This window comes from Chrysochloris asiatica, unplaced genomic scaffold, assembly GCF_000296735.1.
Source record: "Chrysochloris asiatica unplaced genomic scaffold, ChrAsi1.0 scaffold00147, whole genome shotgun sequence".
NCBI lineage: Eukaryota > Metazoa > Chordata > Mammalia > Afrosoricida > Chrysochloridae > Chrysochloris > Chrysochloris asiatica.
Window position 1 is genome coordinate 6,366,641 of NW_006408665.1, and position 21,342 is coordinate 6,387,982.

The 21,342-nt window shown below is 36.7% G+C and overlaps 1 protein-coding gene and 1 pseudogene across 1 annotated transcript in view; one reads left to right on the top strand and one right to left on the bottom strand.

The window, feature by feature from the left end:
• Window positions 1-21,342, top strand: part of ADAMTS19 (ADAM metallopeptidase with thrombospondin type 1 motif, 19) — a 394,617-nt gene that overhangs the window by 161,588 nt on the left and 211,687 nt on the right. The window contains exon 7 of the mRNA XM_006870690.1: window positions 18,665-18,708. Within this exon, the coding sequence (XP_006870752.1) occupies window positions 18,665-18,708 (44 nt within the window). The remainder of the gene's footprint in view (window positions 1-18,664; window positions 18,709-21,342) is intronic.
• LOC102823759 lies at window positions 7,759-8,760 on the bottom strand (annotated as a pseudogene).

Sequence of the window (21,342 nt, forward strand, 5' to 3'; positions counted from 1 at the left end):
ACTCTGCTCTGCCTCTGCCAAAACCGGAAATCATGATTAATACATTTTGATTGTATGTTTGATCAATTTCTGATTGAAGAAGTTGGAGAATTCTTCTATTTCCTCCTCACTGGCTTTAGTGAGGTGCGTAAATTTGAATAATAGTTGTATTAACTGGTCTTCCCTGTAGGTGCATGGATATTACCCTATCACAGCATTGTACCTCATGACTGATGTGGATATGTTCTTTTTGACAATGAATGCAACACCATTCCTCTTCAATTTGTCATGCCCGGCTTGGTAAACCATGTCATTTTCAGATTCAAAATGGCCAATATCAGTCCATTTCAACTCACTAATGCCTACGATATCGCTGTTTAGGCATTTCATTTCATATTTGACAATTTATAATTTCCCCAGATTCATACTTCGTACATTCCATATTCTGATTATTAATGGATATTTACAGCTGTTTCTCTTCATTTTGGGTTGTGCCCACCAGCAAATGACGTTCTTATGGACTTTTCTCCCACAGGCTTTACTCCATTCCCATCATCACAGTCAACTTTACTTTGAGGAGGAAGCTCTTCCCCAGTCACATTTTGAGTGCCTTCCAACCTGAAGTCCTCATTTTCTGGCACTATATCTGACAGTGTTTCTCCGCTGTTCATAAGGTTTTTAGTGACTAAATATTCAGAAGTAGTTCATCACTCTTTTTTCCTACTATGTCTTCATCTGGAAGCTCATCTGAAACCTGTCCACCATGGGTGACCCTGCTGGTATTTAAAATCCCTGTGGCATAGCTTCCAGAATCACAGCAACTCACAAGCCACCACAGTATGACAAACTGACAGATGAGTGGTGATGATATATTTTAGTACCTTGAAAAAGGAACATCAACATTAAATGCAGAAAACAATGTTGGAAAGTATTTCAAATTCAAGAGAATGTTGAAGTATGAATGGAAACTAAGTATGTGTGTAAGGCTCAAAAATCCCTAGTATAATGAAGAGTTAGAGACGGGTCATAAACAAATGCATGTTTTAATCCCAGCTAGACTATTAGCTAGAATGCTCCATAGAAGCAAGAATGATGATACTGAAAATGAGAGAGAGATCCTCAAGGAAATGGATGGACAAAGTGACTGGAACAAGAGAATCAAGCATCAAGCATAGTAACAATTGTAAGGCTGGTACTGGATTAGGTAGTGTCTCATTCTGTTGTGTATGGCGTTCCTAAGACTTTCAGCAATCTCAATGACACCTATCAGCAACATGCCTAGTTTTTAGCTATGTAACCAAGACAAATTTTTGAATCTTACTGATCCTTAGGAATTTCATTTGTAAAATGGATATGATATATATACCTATTTCAAAGGATGTCAGGTTCAGTTGAGATATAATACTTAAAGACTCTAACACAGCTCTTGTAAAATGATGAATGTAAAAATCCATTGGTGGAGAAAAAAACAAATGTTGAATTTTTAAGACAGACTTCTAAAACTGAAAGAGAAATATTTAATTTATTATTTGAAGTAAACCTACATGTTGACAGTTTCTCAAAGAGAGTCTCTATAAAGCATGTTTATGGTTAAAAAAAAAAAAAAAAAAGAACAAGGAGATATAATTTTATGTATGGAGAATAAGAGATAATCCTTTAACCTGAATTCAAAAATATCACCTGAAGTCTTTAAAACTCAAGCAACAGTGTAACTAGTGAAAAACATATGCCTTAAAAAAAGAAAAGAAAAATGTCTTCTTTGAGCATGATGGTCTTGTAAGAGCTACATTCTGAGATCAGAATGATAAAAGCAACTCAAAAGTTTTGATGAGAACTTGAGCGGGAATGAATTTATATTAATAGTGGGGAAACAACTCAGAATAAGAGCATGGGAATGGTTACATAACTCAAAGAATGTAATCAATGTCATGACTTGTACTTGTTGAAATGGTTGAATTAATGCATGTTTTAAAGTGTATACTTTCAACAACAACCAAAGAATAGCACATCCTCCTTCATAGCTTTTATTATATTTTTTTAATGTTGTAAGGTGCCATCAAGTTAGTTCTGACTCATAGCTACCTTACGCACAACAGAATGAAACATTGTCCAGTTATGCACTATCCTTACAATCGTTGTCAACCTTGAACCCATTGTTGTTGTCACTGTGCCAATCCATACTGTTGGAGACCTTTCTCTTTTTCGCTGACAATCCATTTTACCAAGCATGATGTCATTCTCCAGGGATTGATCCCTCCTGAAAGTATGAGAGACAAAGTCTTACCATCCTAGCTTCTAAGGAACATTTTGGTTGTACATTTGCCAACATAGATTTGCTTGTTCTAGCAGTCCCTGTTACTTTCAATATACTTCTCCAACACCATTACTGAAATGCATCAATTTTCTATGGTCTTCCTTAATCATTGTCCAACTTTCACATGCATATGAGGTCACTGAAAACACAATGACTTGGCTCAGATGCACTTTAGTCTTGAAACTGACATCTTTGCTCGTGAACACTATAAAAGGGTCTTGTGTAGCAGATTTGCCTAATTCAATACTTCATTTGATTTCTTGACTGCTGCTTCCTTCCGTGTTTATGGTGAGGATCCAAAGAAAATGAAGTCTTTGACAACTTCATAATTTTCTCCACTAATATGCATGTTTTTCATTGGTCCAGTGGTGAGGATTTTTGTTTTATTTACATTGAGTTGCAACCTATACTGAAGGTTGTGGTTTTGGTCTTCAACAGTAAGTAACTTAAGTTCTCTTTTAGTATCAGCAAGCAAGATATGTATCATCTGCAGATAACAGGTTGCTAATGTGTCTTCCTCCAATTCTGATGCCACTTTCTTTTTCATATACTCCAACTTCTCGGATTATTAGCTCAGTATACAGATTGAATAAGTATGGTAAAAGAAAACACTACTGGTCACACCATTTCTGATATTAAGCTATTTAATTTCCCCTTGTTTTAATAGAACTATTTGGTCTATATATAGGTTCGTCATGAGCACAATTAATTGTTCTGTAATACTTATTCTCCACAATGCTGTCCAAAGCTTGCCATGCTGCACACAAAAAGTATTGAGTAGTCAATAAAGCACAGGTAAACATCTTTCTGGTATTCTCTGCTTTCAGCCAAGATCCATTTGATGTCAGCCATGACATCCCTTTTTACATAACCTGTTCTTAATCCAGCTTGAACCTCTGGTAGTTCTCTATCAGTGTACCACTGCAGCTATTTTTTCATTTTGCTAACCTCAAGGACAGCAGTTCAAAATTACCAGCTGTTCTGCAGGAGAATGAAGCTTCTGCTCCTATAAAGATTCACAGCCTTGGAAATCCTATGCAGGGTCCCTGTGAGCTGCAACCAACTCCACAGCACACCACCAATAGCAGATAGGGTGGCTGTAGTGAGCTCTGGTAGCGTAGTGGTTACAAATCGGGCTACGGACCTTAAGGTCAGCGGTTTGAAACTACCAGCCGCTCCACGGGAGAAAGATGAGGCTTTCTACTCCAGTAAAGATTTACACCCTCGGAAACCCTGTACAGGGTCGCTATGGGTTGGAACCGACTCGACGGCACTTAACAACAACAACAGCAAAATTTTACTTACATGTGATATTAATGATATTGCCCTATGATTTCCTCATCCTGGTGGGTCTCGTCTCTTTGGAATGGGCACACATATGGATCTCTTCCAATCAGTTAGCCAGGTTTCTGTCTTCTAAATTTTTTTGCATAGTTAAGTGAGTGCATCTAGTGCTGTATCTGTTTGTTGAAAGATTAACGTTTGTATTCCGTCAATTTCTGGAGACTTGTTCTTTGCAAATGCCTTCAATTCAGCTTGGATATCTTCCTTAAATACCATTCGCTCTTGATCATATGCTACTTCTTGAAATGATTGAACATTGACCATTTCTTTTTGGTACCGTGACTCTGTTTATTCCTTCCATCTCCTTTTGATGATTTATGCATCATTCAATATTCTGCACTTAGAATAATACATTATTTCAAGTTGAGATTTCAGATTTTTTTTAAGTTCTTTCAGCTTGAGCATGTTCTACCTTTTTGTTTTCTAACGACAAATCTTTGCCCATTTCATTATAATATTTGACTTTGTCTTCTTGAGCTGCCCTTTAAAATTTTCTGTTCAGCTCTTTGATCCCTCATTTCTTCCATTTGATATAGCAACTCTACAATGGAGAGCAAGTTTCAGAGTCTCGTCTGGCATATTTTGTTGTCTTTCTTGCCTTCTTTACCACCTTTTGTTTCTTCCTATATGATGTTCTTGATGTCACCACACAACTATTCTTGATTTCGATCATCAGTGTCTAATGCATCAAATCTGTTCTTTAAATGATCTCTAAATTGAAGTGGGATGCGTTCAAGTTCATATTTTGGTTCTCGTGGACTTGTTTTAATTTTCATCAGCTTCACTCTGAATTTGCAAATAGTCTGTTGCACAGACTCCCCTGGACTTGTTTTTGCTGATGATATAGATCTTTTCTCCTGTCTCTTTCTACAAACGTTGTTGTTGTTAGATGCCATCGAGTTGGTACTGGCTCACAACAACACTGTGCACAACATAACAAAACACTGCCTGGTCCTGGGCCAACCTCGCAATCATTGTTAAGCTATACTTGAGCCTATTTCTTCCACCATTGTACCAATTCATCTCATTGGGGGTCTTCCTCATTTTCTCAGATGCTCTACCTTACCAAACATGATATCCTTCTCCAGTCACTGGTTCCCCTTGATAATGTGTCCGAAGTATGAGAGACGAAGTGTGGCCATCTTGACGTCCAAGGAGCACGCTGGCTGTACTTCGTCAGTACAGATCTGCTTGTTCTTTTGGCAGTCCATGGTACTTTAAATAGTCTCTTCCAGTACCATAACGCAAATGCATCAATTCTTCTGTGGTCTTCCTTATTCGTTGTCCAACTTTTGCATGCATATGTGGTAATTGAAAATACCAGGGCTTGGGGTTAGGCACACCTTAGTCTTCAAACTGATATCTTTGCTCTTCAACACCTTAAAAAGGTTTTATACAGCAGATTTGCCTAATGCAATATGTCATTTGCTAAAGGTCCATTTCAAGTTGTTTATAAAGAAAGTACAATTGAATTATTATATCTCATGTTTTCTCAAATCTGCTAAATTTTCACATTTTTATTTAAATTTTTTCTTGCTAAAATTGTTATATTTTAATTCATATATCTTGTCTGTGTTTTAAACCACTGTTTCTTATAATATATTATTGCATTATTAGGAAACGATACACTCATACTGGTCTACATTAGTCGCTGGGAACAGAAAGAATACTGTTTTATATTAAATAACTTAACTGGGAACCACAAGGTCAGCAGTTCAAGTCCACCGCTTGCTCTGTGGAGAGAACAAAGAGGCTTTCCAGTCCCACCAAAAAGCCTTGAAAACCCTCTCTAGGGTCACTGTGAGTCAGAATCGGGTTAGTGGTACTTAATAATAACAACAACAAAGTAACACATTATTGAATTTTTTTGTTTATTGAATTTTAATTATTTTTTCAATTTCTACTCTCAAAACAAAACAAAAATTCAATACATAGCTTTTTTTAAAATTTAATGTTGTTAGTTGCCATGGAGTTGGCTCTGACTCATGACACCGTTATGTAAAACTAATAAAAATATTGCCTCTTCATGATTGGTATGTTTGATTCATGGTATTTTATCATCCATCTTATTGAGATTACACCTCATTTTCACTGATCTTTTGCTTTAGCAAACATGATGTCCTGATAAATGTCCAAAGTAAGTAAGTAGAAGTCTCAACATCCTTGCTTCTGGTGGTGGTGGTGGGTGTGTACCAGGGAGTCAATTCTGACTCATAGTCACCCCATATAGGGTTTCCTAAGCTATAAATCTTTACGGGAGCAAAAAGCTCCATCTTTCTCATGAGGAGCACTGGTAGATTCAAACTGCTGACTTTGTGGTTAGCAGCCCATCTTATAATTCACTCTGCTACCAGCGCTTCTTAATCTCACTTCTAAGAAATATTACCTATTTTTAACATAATATTGGGTTTTAGGAGAACGTTTACATAGCAAATGAGTTTTCCAAATCAATAGTCCATACACAAATTTTTCATGACATTGATTGCAGTCCCTGCAATGTGTCAGCATTCTTCCTGTTCCTGTTTCCTATGTGAGTTCCCTATTTCCTTTCCTTCTATTTTCCCATCTCTTTCATGTTCTCATCTTTAGTTTGGGGCAGATGTTGCCCTGTTGGTCTTGTATAGTTGATTGTTCTGAATGCTTTCAGTTTCAGTGTCTTCTGAGTGAGAACCTTCTTCCTTGGCAATAGTCTTGGGGCTTCCTGTTTACAATCAGTTAAGTCTATACTTTTATCTATTTTTTTTTTTTTTTCATTTGAATGTTGTTGTTTTTTCCCAACCCATTCTAATTGGTCTTGTAAGAGTGGTTGGCAATGGTAGCTGGAGGCAAGTCCCAGGTTAGAGATGTTCATGCGACGCATTAATCTTTTGGATTAATGGCATCCATAAGCATTTTTTAAATGTTCCAGGCAGGAAGAAACAAATAGTTGCTTCTTAGATGTCTCACCGGATTGGAATGTAGAACATTATCTTTAGGAACTGTATTTGGCCAGTTGACCCAGATATCCCTAGAGGCTATAATCTTTAGCCTTCAGATCTAATGGGCCAGTTTTCATTTCTAAGTAGTTTCTGTAACTGTACCCCCTAACAAGGAACATTCTGATTATATTTCTTCTGTCTTTGGTAATAAATATTTACTAGGATTTTTCCAGATAGATTATAAGTTATTACACAATTGTTTCCATATTCCGTTGGGTCACCTTTCTTTGGAATGGGCACAAATATAGAACACTTCCAATTAGTTGGCCAGATAGCTGTCTTGCAAATTTCTTGGCAGACATGAATGAGTGCCTCCACTGTTGCATCAGTTTTTTAAAAATATTTCAATTTGTATTCCATCAATTCCCAAAACCTTGTTCTTTGCAAATAACTTAAGTGCACCTTGGACTTATTCCTTCAGTATCAATGGCTCTTGATCATATGCTAATTTTGAAATAGTTAAACACTGACATTTTCTTTTTGCTATAGTGACTCTGTATTTCTCCCATCTTCTTTTGATGCTTTCTGCATAATTCAAACTTTTCCCATAGAATTATTCAATGTTACATGTTTAGTTCCTTTAACTTGAGAAATGCTAAGTGTCTTCTTTCCTTTTGGTTTGCTAACTCTAGATCTTTGTACATTTAATTATAATACTTGAGTTTGTCTTATTAGTCTGGCCTTTGAATTATTCTGTTTAATCTTTTACCTCCTTATTTCTTCTATCCATCTTAGCATTTCAGAGTCTCTTCTGACATCCATTTTTTCTTTCTTGTGTTTTTAGTCATTTAGTTTTCTTTCTGTAAGGTATTCTTTTCTATATATATAAGGGATTTTTATTTTTAAAAAGAGAATTCGTACAGTCATTGATTATACAGAGCCATTTCTCAAATAGCTCATTCCCCCCGCCCCCAATTTCTTAAGAAACTGGAATACAGCATGATGCAAATGATAATACTGAACCAAGATTGTTGGCTCATTATCTAGGGTACAAATATACACTTAATTAGTTAACACTTTATTGAATGCAAAACAAGATGAAGCATCTTTGCTGAAGCAGGAGCCCAGGGAGGGGAAGATCATACAGCTTTCCTTGAAGGAGGAAGACGTGAACTCCTCTAGTCCCATCTTGTGGTGGGAAGTTTAGCCCATGTTCTGCCTCTTGCCATAACCCCTAGGATGGATGTCCTTCCAGTCATCCCACTCCTGAGCTCTGTGCAGTGTTTTCTCATCATAATCTTCCTCCTTTTGTTCCTGATCTTCCTGTTGCTGAGCTGTTTTGAACTCTGATGCTGTCTTGGCTATTTCCTGATTAGGTAATGCTCCATATTTCCACTGCTCTTCATACCAGTCATTCACTGTCATAGTTGCCAGGCTTGGATAGCCAGCTCCAAATACCTTGGCTTGGGTCATGTTCATGTGTCGAGTGAAAATGAAGCGTTGTCAATGGCCTGTCCTGATGAGATGTGTAAAAAGTTGATGCCTCTTTTGAGGAGTCTTTTACTCTCAGAATCTTTATCTCTTGATAAATGCTGTCAATTTCTTCCAATCTGATACCAATCCACCTTCAAAGGTGAAGGAGGTAATATTCACAAATACACTCATCATCTGCTTGACCACTTTCCACAGCAGACTTCAGTGCTCCATCTCCTTCTTCTGCTTGCATCTCTCTATTTTAGCTTGTTTTTCAGATGCTGTAACGATGAGGCTTGGATAAGCCATGGAAGAGCTACTAGTGTTATTTTCAGCAGAGTTGTTCTTAGTTTTGGGTAGCTCAAAGTCTGCCACATGATAGTAATGGCACTGATTAAGTAGTTTACAAAGTGTTCTCGAGCCCACTTCAAATGATCTAGACGTTTGCTGGAGTTGACGTGCTTCATGGCAAAAGCTCCTTGAAATGTTGGCACCAACAGGTACTTCAGGTCAGTGGAAGCAATCTCTTCCAAATCTTCATTTCAGCTGAAGAAGTTGAGCTGACATTTCAACAACCTTTTCAAGGAGGTCCAGTCCCTTGAACACCTCTTCCTGGACCATCTGGAAACCGGTGGGTTCAGTGGCTACTTCCATTTCATTTAGAAACTGCTTGCTTGTTTTGAACAGCTCGGGGAGAGTTTGCATCAACAATTCATCTTCTACGGCTGCCATCTTGGGGGAAAGCCTGTAAAATATTCTTGATGTCATCCTCCAACTCTTTTGGCCTTTAGTGATTATTATTAGTGTCATTAGTGTCTAATGCATCAAATCTGTTCTTGTGATCGTCTCTAAATTTAGGTGAGATATGTTCAAGGTCATATTTTGACTCTTGTGGATTTATTTCAATTTTCTTCAGCTTCAGCCTGAATATGAGCATATGAGCAGCTGGTTCTCTCTCTCTCTCTCTTTTTAAATGCTTTATTGTGAGTTATGTGATAGTTTACATGGGAGAGCATTAGCTTCACATTGATCCCATCGTGTATTGTTTCCTTGCCATGGTTATAATCCACTCCATGAATCCTCCACCAACCACAGGGTATACCCCACAAGCCTGCCTCTGGATTGTCAGCACACAGGCCCTCTCCCTCTCCGGGTCCAAAGTCCCCAGCTGCTCCATTTCTCCATGTCATCGTCTCTGCCTCCATCTCTGGCATCACTGCTTCTCTGGGTAGGGCTATGTTCTCTGCTGTTCTCCCTTAATAGTCACAGGGACCTCTGCTCCTAGACTGCAAAATTAATCCTTCCCCTCTCTTTGCTACAAAATGTCTACCTTTACATTTCCAGCCCTTACAATCAGTCCTGATAACAATTATTCACCATTATATCGCAAGAGACCTATCTGCATCTCCTTTCATCAGCCCTGCCTAGACAGAGCGGATACTACTCAGTGGAGAGTCTACCTTGCTCCATGCCCTCTGGATCTAGGTTCCGTCTTGAAAGTTTGTAAGCCAGTCACTTCCTGCCTTTGTCCCCTCCTGCCCCCCTCCCCATTCTGGGTAGCCAATGTCCAAGTTGCCCACCCCTGTCCTCTCCATGTATGGAGGGGGTGGGAATGATCCTCGCTGTGAAGACCTGTTCCCTCTTATGAACGATTGCTTCCATAGGTGTTGGTCAGGTTCATCAATTGTATCAGATTATTCTTTTTTTCCTCTTCTTTTTTCTTCTGGTTGAGCTCTGATCATCCAGCCATTGAAGCCAGGTCAAGTGGGTATTATCTTCAAGTGTTGGTGTACTTATGCATGTGTCCTCTCTTCTTATCAGCTGGATGCTTCACACTCCACTCCAGTCCTCTGTGGCTATGTCACTGACTCTGGGCCCAAGAGTCCCCAGGTCTTACCACACTGCTGGCCAGCCAGGTCTCCAGCCAGGTTCACAGGAGTCTATGGAACGTTATAGGGCTTAGCTCACAGCTTCATTGCTGCTTTTCTCTCACTTCTCCTTGTCAGTGATGAACATGGTCACCAATCAGAGTATGTATTCCCATTGGGTCTTAGTCTTAGAAGGAGGTTTGCCCTGAGGGGACCCGACCACTTGGTTTGATGTCTCCTGTCTAATGGTCTCTTCCATACTGTGCCTGTGGCCTTGTTTTGACTGATATGTAGCGTTCCACTGTTTCTTTCCACAGATGTAGTTAATTTGATTTCCATGTATTTCATCTAGTGAAGTCCATGTGTATAGTTGTCTTTTATGTTATTTAAAAATCGTATTCATAATGAATAATTCATTGGTGTTGCAAAATTCTATCATGTGATATACAGCATCATTTTTATCACCAAGGCCATATATTCCAACTACTGATCCTTTTTCTTTGTTTCCAACCTTTGCATTCTGATTTCCAGTAATTATCAATACATCTTGATTGCATGTTTCATCAATTACAGACAGAAGAAATTTGGTAAAATTTCATCTTCAATTTCATCATCTTTTGATTTGCTGGTTGATGTACAAATAGGAATAATATTGATAGTAACTGGTCTTCTTTGTACTTCAGGACAGATCTTGAAATGTTCCTTTTGATGAAGTTGATGCCATCTCTCTTCAATTTGTTATTCCTTGCGTGGTAAACCATATGATGATCAGAATAAAAATAACCAGTACCAGTCCATTTCAGCTCATTAATGCCTAGGATATTTATATTTATGCTTTCCACTTAATTTTTGACAACTTCCAATTTTCATACATTCCATGTTTGGATTATTAATTGATGCTTGCAGCTATTTTTCTTCATTTTGAGTTATGACCCATCAGCAAATGAAGGTCCTGAAATCTTTACTCTATTCATATCATAGTCAATTCTACTTTGAGGAGAAAGTTCTCACCTACTTGTATTTTCAGTACTTTCCAACCTAAGGGGCTCATCTTATGGCACTATATCCGAGAATTTCTGCTGCTATTCATAAAATTTTCCATGACTAAATATTCAGAAATAATCCACTTCTCTTTGCTAGTCTGTCTTAGTCTGAAAGCTTAGCTGAAACTAGCCCATAATTGGTGACCCTGTTGGCATATAAAATTCTGGTTGCATACCTTCCAGCATCACAGAAACACACAAAGTTACAGACAAGAGGTGGTTTCATTATAGTACAAAAAAGCAATTTGTTTAAAGTTGACTAGTGCTTTTTGGTTCATAGTAACAAAAACATAAAACATTCTCATCCGACAGTACAGTTTATGATTTTCTAACATATAATATTCAAATTTCTTTGAACTCTCAGAGAAGGCATAAGTTTTCATCTCCTGAAAATAATCTTCAATTTAAAATAGTATTTTATTAACAACATCTTTGCTTTCCATATTTATTTAAATGGTTTTTATATATGAGTGTACTTCTAAACATTATTTTCAAACTAGTGCCATTGGCAAAGATAGAAAATTTAATAAAATATGGAAATGGTAGAAATCTCTTGATTTAATACAAATCACAAGATGAATTTTCAATGAATCATTTATAGGTATATCCTAGGGTACTATAAAACTCTACAGTGAGACTTATTTTCAGATATATCTTAATTCTTGAAAATTAAAAGCTATATTTCTTTCTTGTCTCAATATAAATCAGAACCTTAAGTATAATTTATTGGTTTTTCGGTTGCCAAAGTCTAACAATATCATTTCCATAACTTGCACAATGAAATTGTATGATGTAGACTTCAGGCATACTGAGCCAACATGAGTCAGAAATTAGAGAATTTGAGTCCATGTGTGCACAAGTCTTTTCAGTAAACGTATTTCCACTTTCCACAAATTCTTTGAATATTATAAGATTAATAATGTATTCTTTTGATCCTTTGAAAAAAGTTTACAAATAAGAAATTGAAGTAAGTGAATTACAATCTTATCTGCTGTTTTAAGTACTGCTGCAATTTGTCCTTCAGTCTCAGTCAAGGATATTTCCAATGCTTTTGGAATAAAAGACTATATGCTTTTGAGATAATGTTATTTATTTATTTGCTTGCAAAGACAACAAAAAAATGTATATTTGAAGGGCCATGAGAGACCTTGATATTTGTCAAAGTTTTATCAAGTTCTTTAGTTACAGAGGAAGTCCCTTGTTTCACATTATATAAACAAATAGTCATATCAAAGCCTCATGCATTATGATATCATGTAGATTTAGGAAAAACACATAAAATCTCTTTTTTCTTACATCTGAATATACTTTATCTTCAGTGATTCTTGGCCTTAAGGTCATGATTTGATTTTAGGTGCTTCATTTATTTTCTGCTTTACCATATTAGTCAACATCATCTGCTTTAGACATGTTTCTCCATTGGTTGGCTAGCAAAGGCAATTGCAAAATAGAACTATACATTATTTAATACAATTCTCCAGACTTCTTCCTTACTGGTTCCAGGGCCCTTATCACATTCCAGAGGTGATTGAATGTCATCCTGTTTTTGCCTTCAGGGTAGAAGCCTATCATATTTTTTTTTGTGTGTGTATGTCATCCAATGCTTGGATTATAAAGCAGTGCTAGAGCCCCACTTCACCTAGTTGTAGAGGTTGGGCATCACACAACAGAAGAGGGAGCCATTCATACTGTTGTATATGTAAATGTGAACCTAGAATTGTATAGTGTACAACCTGAAAAACCATGAATGATGTTCCTGTGCTATATTTGATTTTTAAAGCTTTGTATGGAGGTTATTTTTGTTGTTGATGATAATTGCTATTGAATGAGAGTAATAGTGCCAGAACCTATCTAATTTCAGGGAGAATAATGTAAATCAAGATCATCCCAATGCAGATTCCTCTGAGGTGGAGGTCAGAAATACCTCCACTCTTGAATCTTTTTATCAATCTGACACAAGCCATCCTTCCTAAAACACTTTTTCTGTTGAGCTGAATAAGCCATTGCAATGACCACACAAAATGCACAGACCACACTTACAATTAAATGGTTTATTAAGGAATCAGTAAGGTATAACTCAGAATCATGATCAGGAGGTGAACAGACAACATTTGCAAGGGTCCTCCAGAGGTGAGAGCACATCCCTCCTCTCCTGAGTACAAGACAGCTCTCCTAGATACTCTCAGTCATATAAGCAAGTAGACTCTTCTGTTTGCCTTACAGATCTCTTCTTAGCCCCCTCAGAACAGAGTCCTCTCTCTTTGCTTCTTATTTCATCTTGCCTCTTAGCCTTTCTGCTTCCTGTTTGAGAAATCTCTGCAGTTGGATATATATATATATATACAGAGATTTTTTAGGCAGGAAGCCTACCTGGAAAGTATATGTCAGTTTGTAGCCCTTGTGGGAGGTCCATGCCTCCTTGTAATGGAATATATATATGGTAACTAACAATAATGACTGTCTTAGCTAAGAACCTATCTAAAGTTAAATGAGTTCCTTTATATAGCCTTTTACCTGGGTCCTCTGGAAAAATATCTTGAGACATTTTTCCTCTAAATCCTGAGAGCTTATCTTTGCCTTAGATTTCTATAGTCTATCTCAGAAGGTTTGTTACTTTTGTCCAGGTTAGTTTGGTACTATATATACACACACATTCCATTTCAAGGCATGGCCCTCCCACAAGGGCCACATATTGACAAATCCCCTCATAGTATGCCTCAAACACTTCATTTGCATAATAAGCTACGATAGCTTCATTTGTACTGTAGATGTTGTTGTTAAAAGTGTCGTGGAGTCAGTTCTGACATATAGTGACCCTGCCTAGGGTTTCCAAGGAATAACTGGTGAATTTGGACCACCAACCTTGCACTTCAAACTGACCTTGCAGTCCAGTACATTATTCCACAGCACCACACCAGAACTAACTTCAATTGCATGATATATAGAGCAGTCTCTGCAAGGTGCATATAAATCACAGGGCCAATTTTAAATCAGAGTCAGATAAAAAGTATCAAACTAACCTGTGCAAAAGTAACAAACCTGCTGAGATAAAAAACAAGGGCAAAATAAAATTCTGGAGTTTAGGAGGAAAATCTCTCAACCTGTTTTTCTAGAGAACCACATCAAAAGGTTACAAAAAGGAACTCATTTTACCACAGATAGGTTCTCAGCTTAATTCATAAACAACTGCAACAGTACATTGAACATAGAACTGCCAGAGGTTCAAGCCAAATTCAGACGAGGACATGGAACAAGGTATGTCATTGCTGACATCAGATGAATCTTGGCAGAAAGCAGGGAATACCAGAAAGAAGAAATATGGTTACTTCTCTGGTGGAATTTGCTAGACTACAAAGACTGAATTATTGGATTTTTACTCCTACAAGGAAGAAAGACAGAATTGAAGCTACGTAAAATGGGAAAGTTGAACTGAAACAGTGCATAAATTCAGAACCCTTGAATAGCCACACCCATAATAAAAATGTGATCTGGGTAAAGCTCTGGCAGTAAGCACAGATTACCAACAAGGAAGCATTCTGCCTTAGAAATGACCTCAGGTTAAAGAAAATAGCTCCTCTGGGTACTCATTATTATGAATCTGATTCCAGCAATGAAGTACTTACTGAAAGCAGATACAAAGTTGCTCAATAGGAGCTATACCACAATGTACACCCTACAAACAGCCACAAATCAAGTTCCACTGCACACAACATCACAATAAAATTCCTAAATACACAATGATAAAATCTTCTATAGTAAAAGATGATAATTTTGTTGTTGTTAGATGCTGTCCAATTCAGCTATGAATCATGAGGGCCCGTACACAACAGAACAAAACCAAGCCCCGTTCAGCAGCACCCTCACAGTTGTAATGTTTGAGTTCATTGTTGCAGCCTCTGTGTAATGCATTAGACACTAAAGACTATAGACCAGAAAGCTTGTGGGATGACATCAATACTATCGTACAGGAAGAAAGCAAAAGGTCATTAAGAAGACAAGAAAAAAGAAAAGATCAAAATGGATGTCCTAAGGGACTCTGAAAGTTGTCCTCCAGCTTAGAGATGCTAAGGCAAATGGAAAAAGTGAGAAGGTTCAAGAGTAGAAAATTTCAAATGTCAGCTCGAGAAGAGAAAATCAAATATTACAACAAAATGTGCAAAGATATGGAGTTAGAAAACCAAAAGGGAAGAACATACTTAGCATTTCTCTAGCTCAGGGAACTGAGGAAAAAAAATCATGCCCGTCTTACTAGTAGATAGTGACTGGTAGAATCCCAGAGATAGTGGACCTTAGACACCATTCAAGCTTGGAAATGCACTCACCACTGTGACTTAAATTTCAGCCAGATGACACTGTATAGGTTTCACAATAATACCAGAGAACAATTAACCATATGAGATCAGGAAGGCAGCATTTGCTCAAAGACAAATCTCAGAAGACAAGAAAGAATAGAAAAAAAGAGATGGATGGGAATAACAAAAACGGGGATGAAGTAGGAAGAGTGCTATTACATTTGTGAGGATTACAGTCCATGTCACAAAGCAAAATGTGTATCAGTTATTGAATGGAAACCAATCTAAATAAAAGCTTTAAAAAAAAAATCAAAATGCATGACAGAAGAACAAAAAAGTCCTCATGTGTTGCTGTAGGATAAACAATGGACTGCTAACCACAAGGTCATGGTTCAAACCCTTAGGTCACACCTCAGAAACTCTATACAGAGTCACTATGAGTGGCGACTGACTCCATAGCACTTAACAACAAAAAGAAGCAATAATTATGAATACTAGAATAAAATGGAAGCATTTTCAACATGTTGGTGGTCAATAAAAGCAGCTAATGTTCTTTCATGAATAAATGCAATATCAAGAGAGTTAAGGAAATAAAGGTTGAGACAGATTTTCATTCACTTAGCATGACTAAATGAAATAGTGAAGATGTACTTGAAAAAGAATAACCTCTTAAGAAAGTTAGGAAACACAAACTATAATTGAACTCATTGTTGTTCTCACTGTGCCAATCCATCTCATTGGGGGCCTTTTTCTTTTTCTCTCACCCTCCATTTTACCAAGCATGATGTCTTCTGAGATTACTGGTTCCTCCTGATATTATATCCAATGTATGAAAGATGAAGTCTTGCCATCCAGGCTTCTAAGCAACATTCTGATTGTACTTCTTCCAACACAGATTTGTTTGTTCTTTTGCAGTCTGTATTCTTTTGATATTCCTATCCAACTCCATAACTCAAATGAATCAATTATTCTAAGGTCTTCTTTATTCATTGTCCAACTTTTACATGCATATGAGGCTATTAAAAATACCAAGGTTTGGGCCAGGCACACTTTAGTCCTCGAACTGATATCTCTGCTCTTGAACACTTTAAAGAGGACTTGTGCAGCAGATTTGCCTAATATGAAACATCTTATTTCTCAATTGCTGCTTCTGTGAGTGTTGATAGTGGATCAAAGCAAAATTGCTGGGGACAGCATACGCAGACCCTGGGTTGATCAGTGGCAGTCCAGTTAAACCACCTCTGAATATAATCAGTTTAACCCAGATGCTCTCCTTCCTTCTGAAAGTATATAGAAATGTGGTAATTAAGAACAATGTAGCATTTTAGATATAGATAAATGAAGCCCGTTGCCTGAGATCTTGCTCACAAACAAAAGTTTGCAAAGTGTACAGAGACAGCTTGGCTCCTTTCAGGAACCTTGCTTTATGTTAAGTATCCTTAAGAAACCGCAAGCCACTGCTCTAGATCATTTAAGCCTAAAAATTAATATATAACAGCTTGATTGAACCTTTTTCTGTAAAAATAAAAACGTTAGATTGCTAAGAAAAACTATGAAAGTATCTTAAAAGTTGTTCCTGTGAATCATTATGCCCTGTTTTGAATGATTAATCACATTTCAGTTCCATCCTGTCTTAATCACATCCTCCCTTTGTGAAATTACATTCTCCCTTTGTGAATTACATCCTTCCTTTGTAACAAATCCCTCCCTAAAAAAGAGAATAAAAGACTGAGGTAGAGTTAGAGCTGTGTGCAATGCTGTGCAATGCTAGGCAATATGTTTGCAGATCTGTCTACCTGCCAGCTTGCATCATATCTATGTGTCTGTCTTTTTTGTATATATTTCATCTCTCTCTTTCTCTATCCCTTTTGCTGCCAGATCTCCCTTCTTTGTGACACCCACACTTCCTTGTCGAGGCTGGAACCTGACATAGGACCTCGACACAAAATATGAAGTCTTTAACAACTTCAATCTTTTCTTTTCATGGTGTTGTTGGTTGAGCCAGTGGTGAGAATTTCTGTTTTCTTTACATTGAGGTACAACCCATACTGAAAGCTGTGATCTTTGAGTTTCATCAGTAAATATTTGAAATCTTCTTCTCATTCAGTAAGCAAAATTGTATCATTTGCTTATTGAAGATTGTTAATGAGTCGTCCTCCAATCCTGATGTCATGTTCTTCTTCATATAATCCAGCTTTCATATTTGTTTGCTCAGCATATACATTGAATAAATATGGTGAAATAGTACAACCCCAATGCATACCTTTCCTAATTTTAAACCATTCAGTATCCCCTTGTTCTGTTAAACAACTGCCACTGTCAAGAGATCTATGTACAGATTCTCATGAGCACAATTAAATGTTCCGGAATACTCATACTTCGTAATGTTGTCCATAGCTTGTCATGCTCCACACAATCGAAAGCCTTTGCATAGTCAATAAAGCAGAGGTAAACATCTTTCTGGTATTCTCTGTTATCAGCCAAGATTCATTTCACATCAGTGATGATATTCCTCATTCCATGTCTTCATCTGGATCTGGCAATTCTATGTCAATGTACTGTTGCAGTCATTTTTAATTATCTTCAGCAAAATTTACTTGTATGTGATATTAATGATATTATCTGATAATTTCCACATTTCATTTTGTCACCTCTCTTTTGAATGGACACAAATATGAATCTCTCCTAATCAGTCCGCTAATCTTCCTGACTTCTTGGCATAGGTGAATAAGTGCCTCCAATGCTGTCTCAGTTTCTTGAAATATTAAAATTTGTATCCCATCAATTTCCAGAGTCTTGCTCTTTGACAATGCCTTCAGTGATTATTGACTCTTCTTCCTTCATGATCATTGACTATTGATCATATGTTACCTCTTGGAATTGTTGAATATTGACCACTTGTTTTTGATACAGCAACTCTGTGTATTTCTTCAATCTTCTTTTGATGCATCATTCAATAAAAATGAATCCTGTAAAATTCAAAACAAAATGGGATTCTGTTTTTGAAATATTACCTATAAAATGGTACAACCATAACCCTGGATTATCTTAGGTATAAATATATGATAAAAGTTTAAATAATCAGTTCACATTTTTTAGATTTTAAAATGAGTTTTCTTACTCTCAGTTTTATTAAATTCTTAGATATAAAGGATATGATACAATTGTTCATGTTGCTCTTCTTAAATACCAACGAATCAATTGTGACTCATAGAGACACTTTATAGTGTTTCTAAGGAGCAACTGGTGGATTTGAACATCTGATCTATGGTTAGTAGTCAAGTGATTATCCTACAGCACCACACCAGGACTCCCATAATTATGTATGCAAGAATCAAATGAGTCAAAATTGATTGCTTTAAAAAGGGACTTATCTTTACTTAGTTTGATTGATTTGAAAAGTGACTTTACTTTGTTCTATTTTTTCTTACAGGAAAGATTTCTGTGTACACAAAGATGAGCCATGTGATACTGTTGGTAAGTATATGTAAAAATCATCAGTTTGGGGGAGTTATGTTAAATCTGAATGCATCACATTTTTGAATATAGGATATTATTTGAGAGTGCTGATTTTAATAGGCTATTTTTGGAAAAGGATATTTCATCTATATGGTTAAACATTTGTCTAAGGCTTGGTGATCTTCTTTTTAAAAATCGTTTGCTGAAGACTTGTGGAGAATTTAAAACAGGTCTACTTTGGCACATATAAGGTGTCCTTGAGATGAAATAGGTTGTGCAGCATTTGAGTAAAAGATAGTTGTGTAGACTCTTATTATCTGGAGAAGATACAAGAGCAATATTAACAGAAACAGAAAGGAAATTGTTATTGACTAAGAAATTTGATGATTTGAACAACCCCCACCCCATGACACCATTAGCCTTTTCACTAGTTTCCTGAATTGTTATTTATTAATTTATTTATTTTGCTTATTGCTCATTGTTGATGCCCTTTTTTCTGCCAAGGCATGTATTTATGTTCCTTAGAATTCTATATTTATGTCTTTTCTATATGCTGAAAAATGTAATCTAGAACCACAGGTTCAAATGTCATTTCCAAGACACATCCAAAAATTTACTTGGCAGTCCATCAAACGCCTCAAACTACTTATGTCTATATAGGAATATGTCTTGTTTCCTCGAACTTATTACTTCTCTTGGAGTCCTGGTGTGGCGCTGTGGGTTAATGCACCATACTGCAAAGCGGTTTGAACTGCAAGGTTGGTGATTTAAGCTCACTAGCCGCTCCTCAGAAATCCTATACAGGGTCGCTATGGATCAGAACTGACTTGACGGCACTTAACAAGACATTACTTCTCTGATTTATGTTATTTACATGTGGGCCAAAAAACTTTGAATTAATTATCGTTTATGCTTGCCTTTACATCTTATATGTAATTAATAATTCAATTCTACATGGCTGCACAAATATCAGCTCAGAAATGTGAATGTGTTCATCATTTATTCATTAGCATATGTATAAATAGAGAGAGAGAGAGAGAGAGAGAAAGAGAGAGAGAGAGAACAAGTAACAACAGGGGTATTGTTAAGACATAAGACATTTGTACCAAATAAGTATGTTGAAATAATTAGTTATAGTTTTGACTACTTCTAGCTAAAAGATTAGACCAAACACTATTTTGCATAGCCTTTAACAATTTATGAAATTGAATCAAGGCTTAAAATCTTCCCCAAGAAAATATCTGACCTCACGACTCTATAGATGCTTTCTACTAAAATTCCAAAAACAAATTATTCCAATATTAAGTAAACAATTCCAGAGAATAGAAAAAAGGGGAATTTACACCATATGCATGTATTGTTGTTGTTGTTGTTAAGTGCCATGGAGTCAGTTCCGACTCATAGTGACCCTGTACAGGGTTTCCGAGGCTGTAAATCTTTACGGGAGCAGAAAATCTCATCTTTCTCCCTCGGAACGGCTGGTAGTTTCGAACTGCTGACCTTGAGGTTAGCAGCCCGATACGTAACCACTACGCTTCCAGAGCTCCTTGTTTTAAATGGATTACTAAATCCTAAAAAAGAAAGCGTAATAATAAGCCCTGTCACTCAAGAAAAAAACTAAAGAATTCTAAACTAAGTGTTATTGCAGTTGTTATGTGCCAAATAGTGACCCTATGTAGGGTTTCTGAAGAGTAGTTGGTGGTTTAAACCACTAACCTTGCTTATCTTACAGTGCCATACCAGTACTCCGAAGCACATATTTTTGGGCATTATCCCACAATGTGTGTGTTTGAAACCTTATATTATGAATTGATTATTTTTTTGAATAACCACTTGTTGCTGTTAAGTGCTGTCAAGTTGATTCCGATTCATAGCGACCCTGTACAGAGTTTCCGAAGAGCAGCTGGTGAGCTTGAACCACCGACCTTGAAGTTCAAATGGCTTTGCAGTCTGGCACATTAACCCACAGTGCCACACCAGGACTCCAAATAACCACTTAGAGCTACTTTATTCCAGATGTTCCAGAAATGCAAGGATATTTTAACATAGAAAATCTTTAAATGTAACTATGTAATTCAATTATACAAATAAGCCATATGATCATCTCAGTAGATGAAGAAAATGCATTTTATAAAAACCTCAAACTCATTAAAATAAACCTCTTGCAAGATAAGAAACTGCAGGAATTCTATTAACCTGATAAATGGTATTTACAAAAATACATAAGCTATCCATTTAAATAGTGAAGTATTAAAAGCATTCCTTTTAAAATCATCAGCATAGAGAATTCAACTATGACTTCTTCCATTCAACAAAGTACTGGAAATTCTATGCCATTCAATAAAATGGATAATATAATTTTCTATATTAAAAATATTTATTTGTTGTTGGATGTTCTTGAATAGATTTCTGACTTATGGCAACCCCATGTGACAGAAGAGAATTGTTCCATAGGACCTTCTGCATCATTCAATATTTTGCCCATAGAATCCTTTAATATTGCAATTCCTCACCTTGAAAAATGCTGAGTGTGCTTTTCCCTTTTGGTTTTCTAACTCCAGGTCTTTAAACATTTTATTATAATATTTGACTTTATCTTCTCAAACTGCCCTTGGGACTTTTCTGTGCAGCTCTTTATTTATTTATTTATTT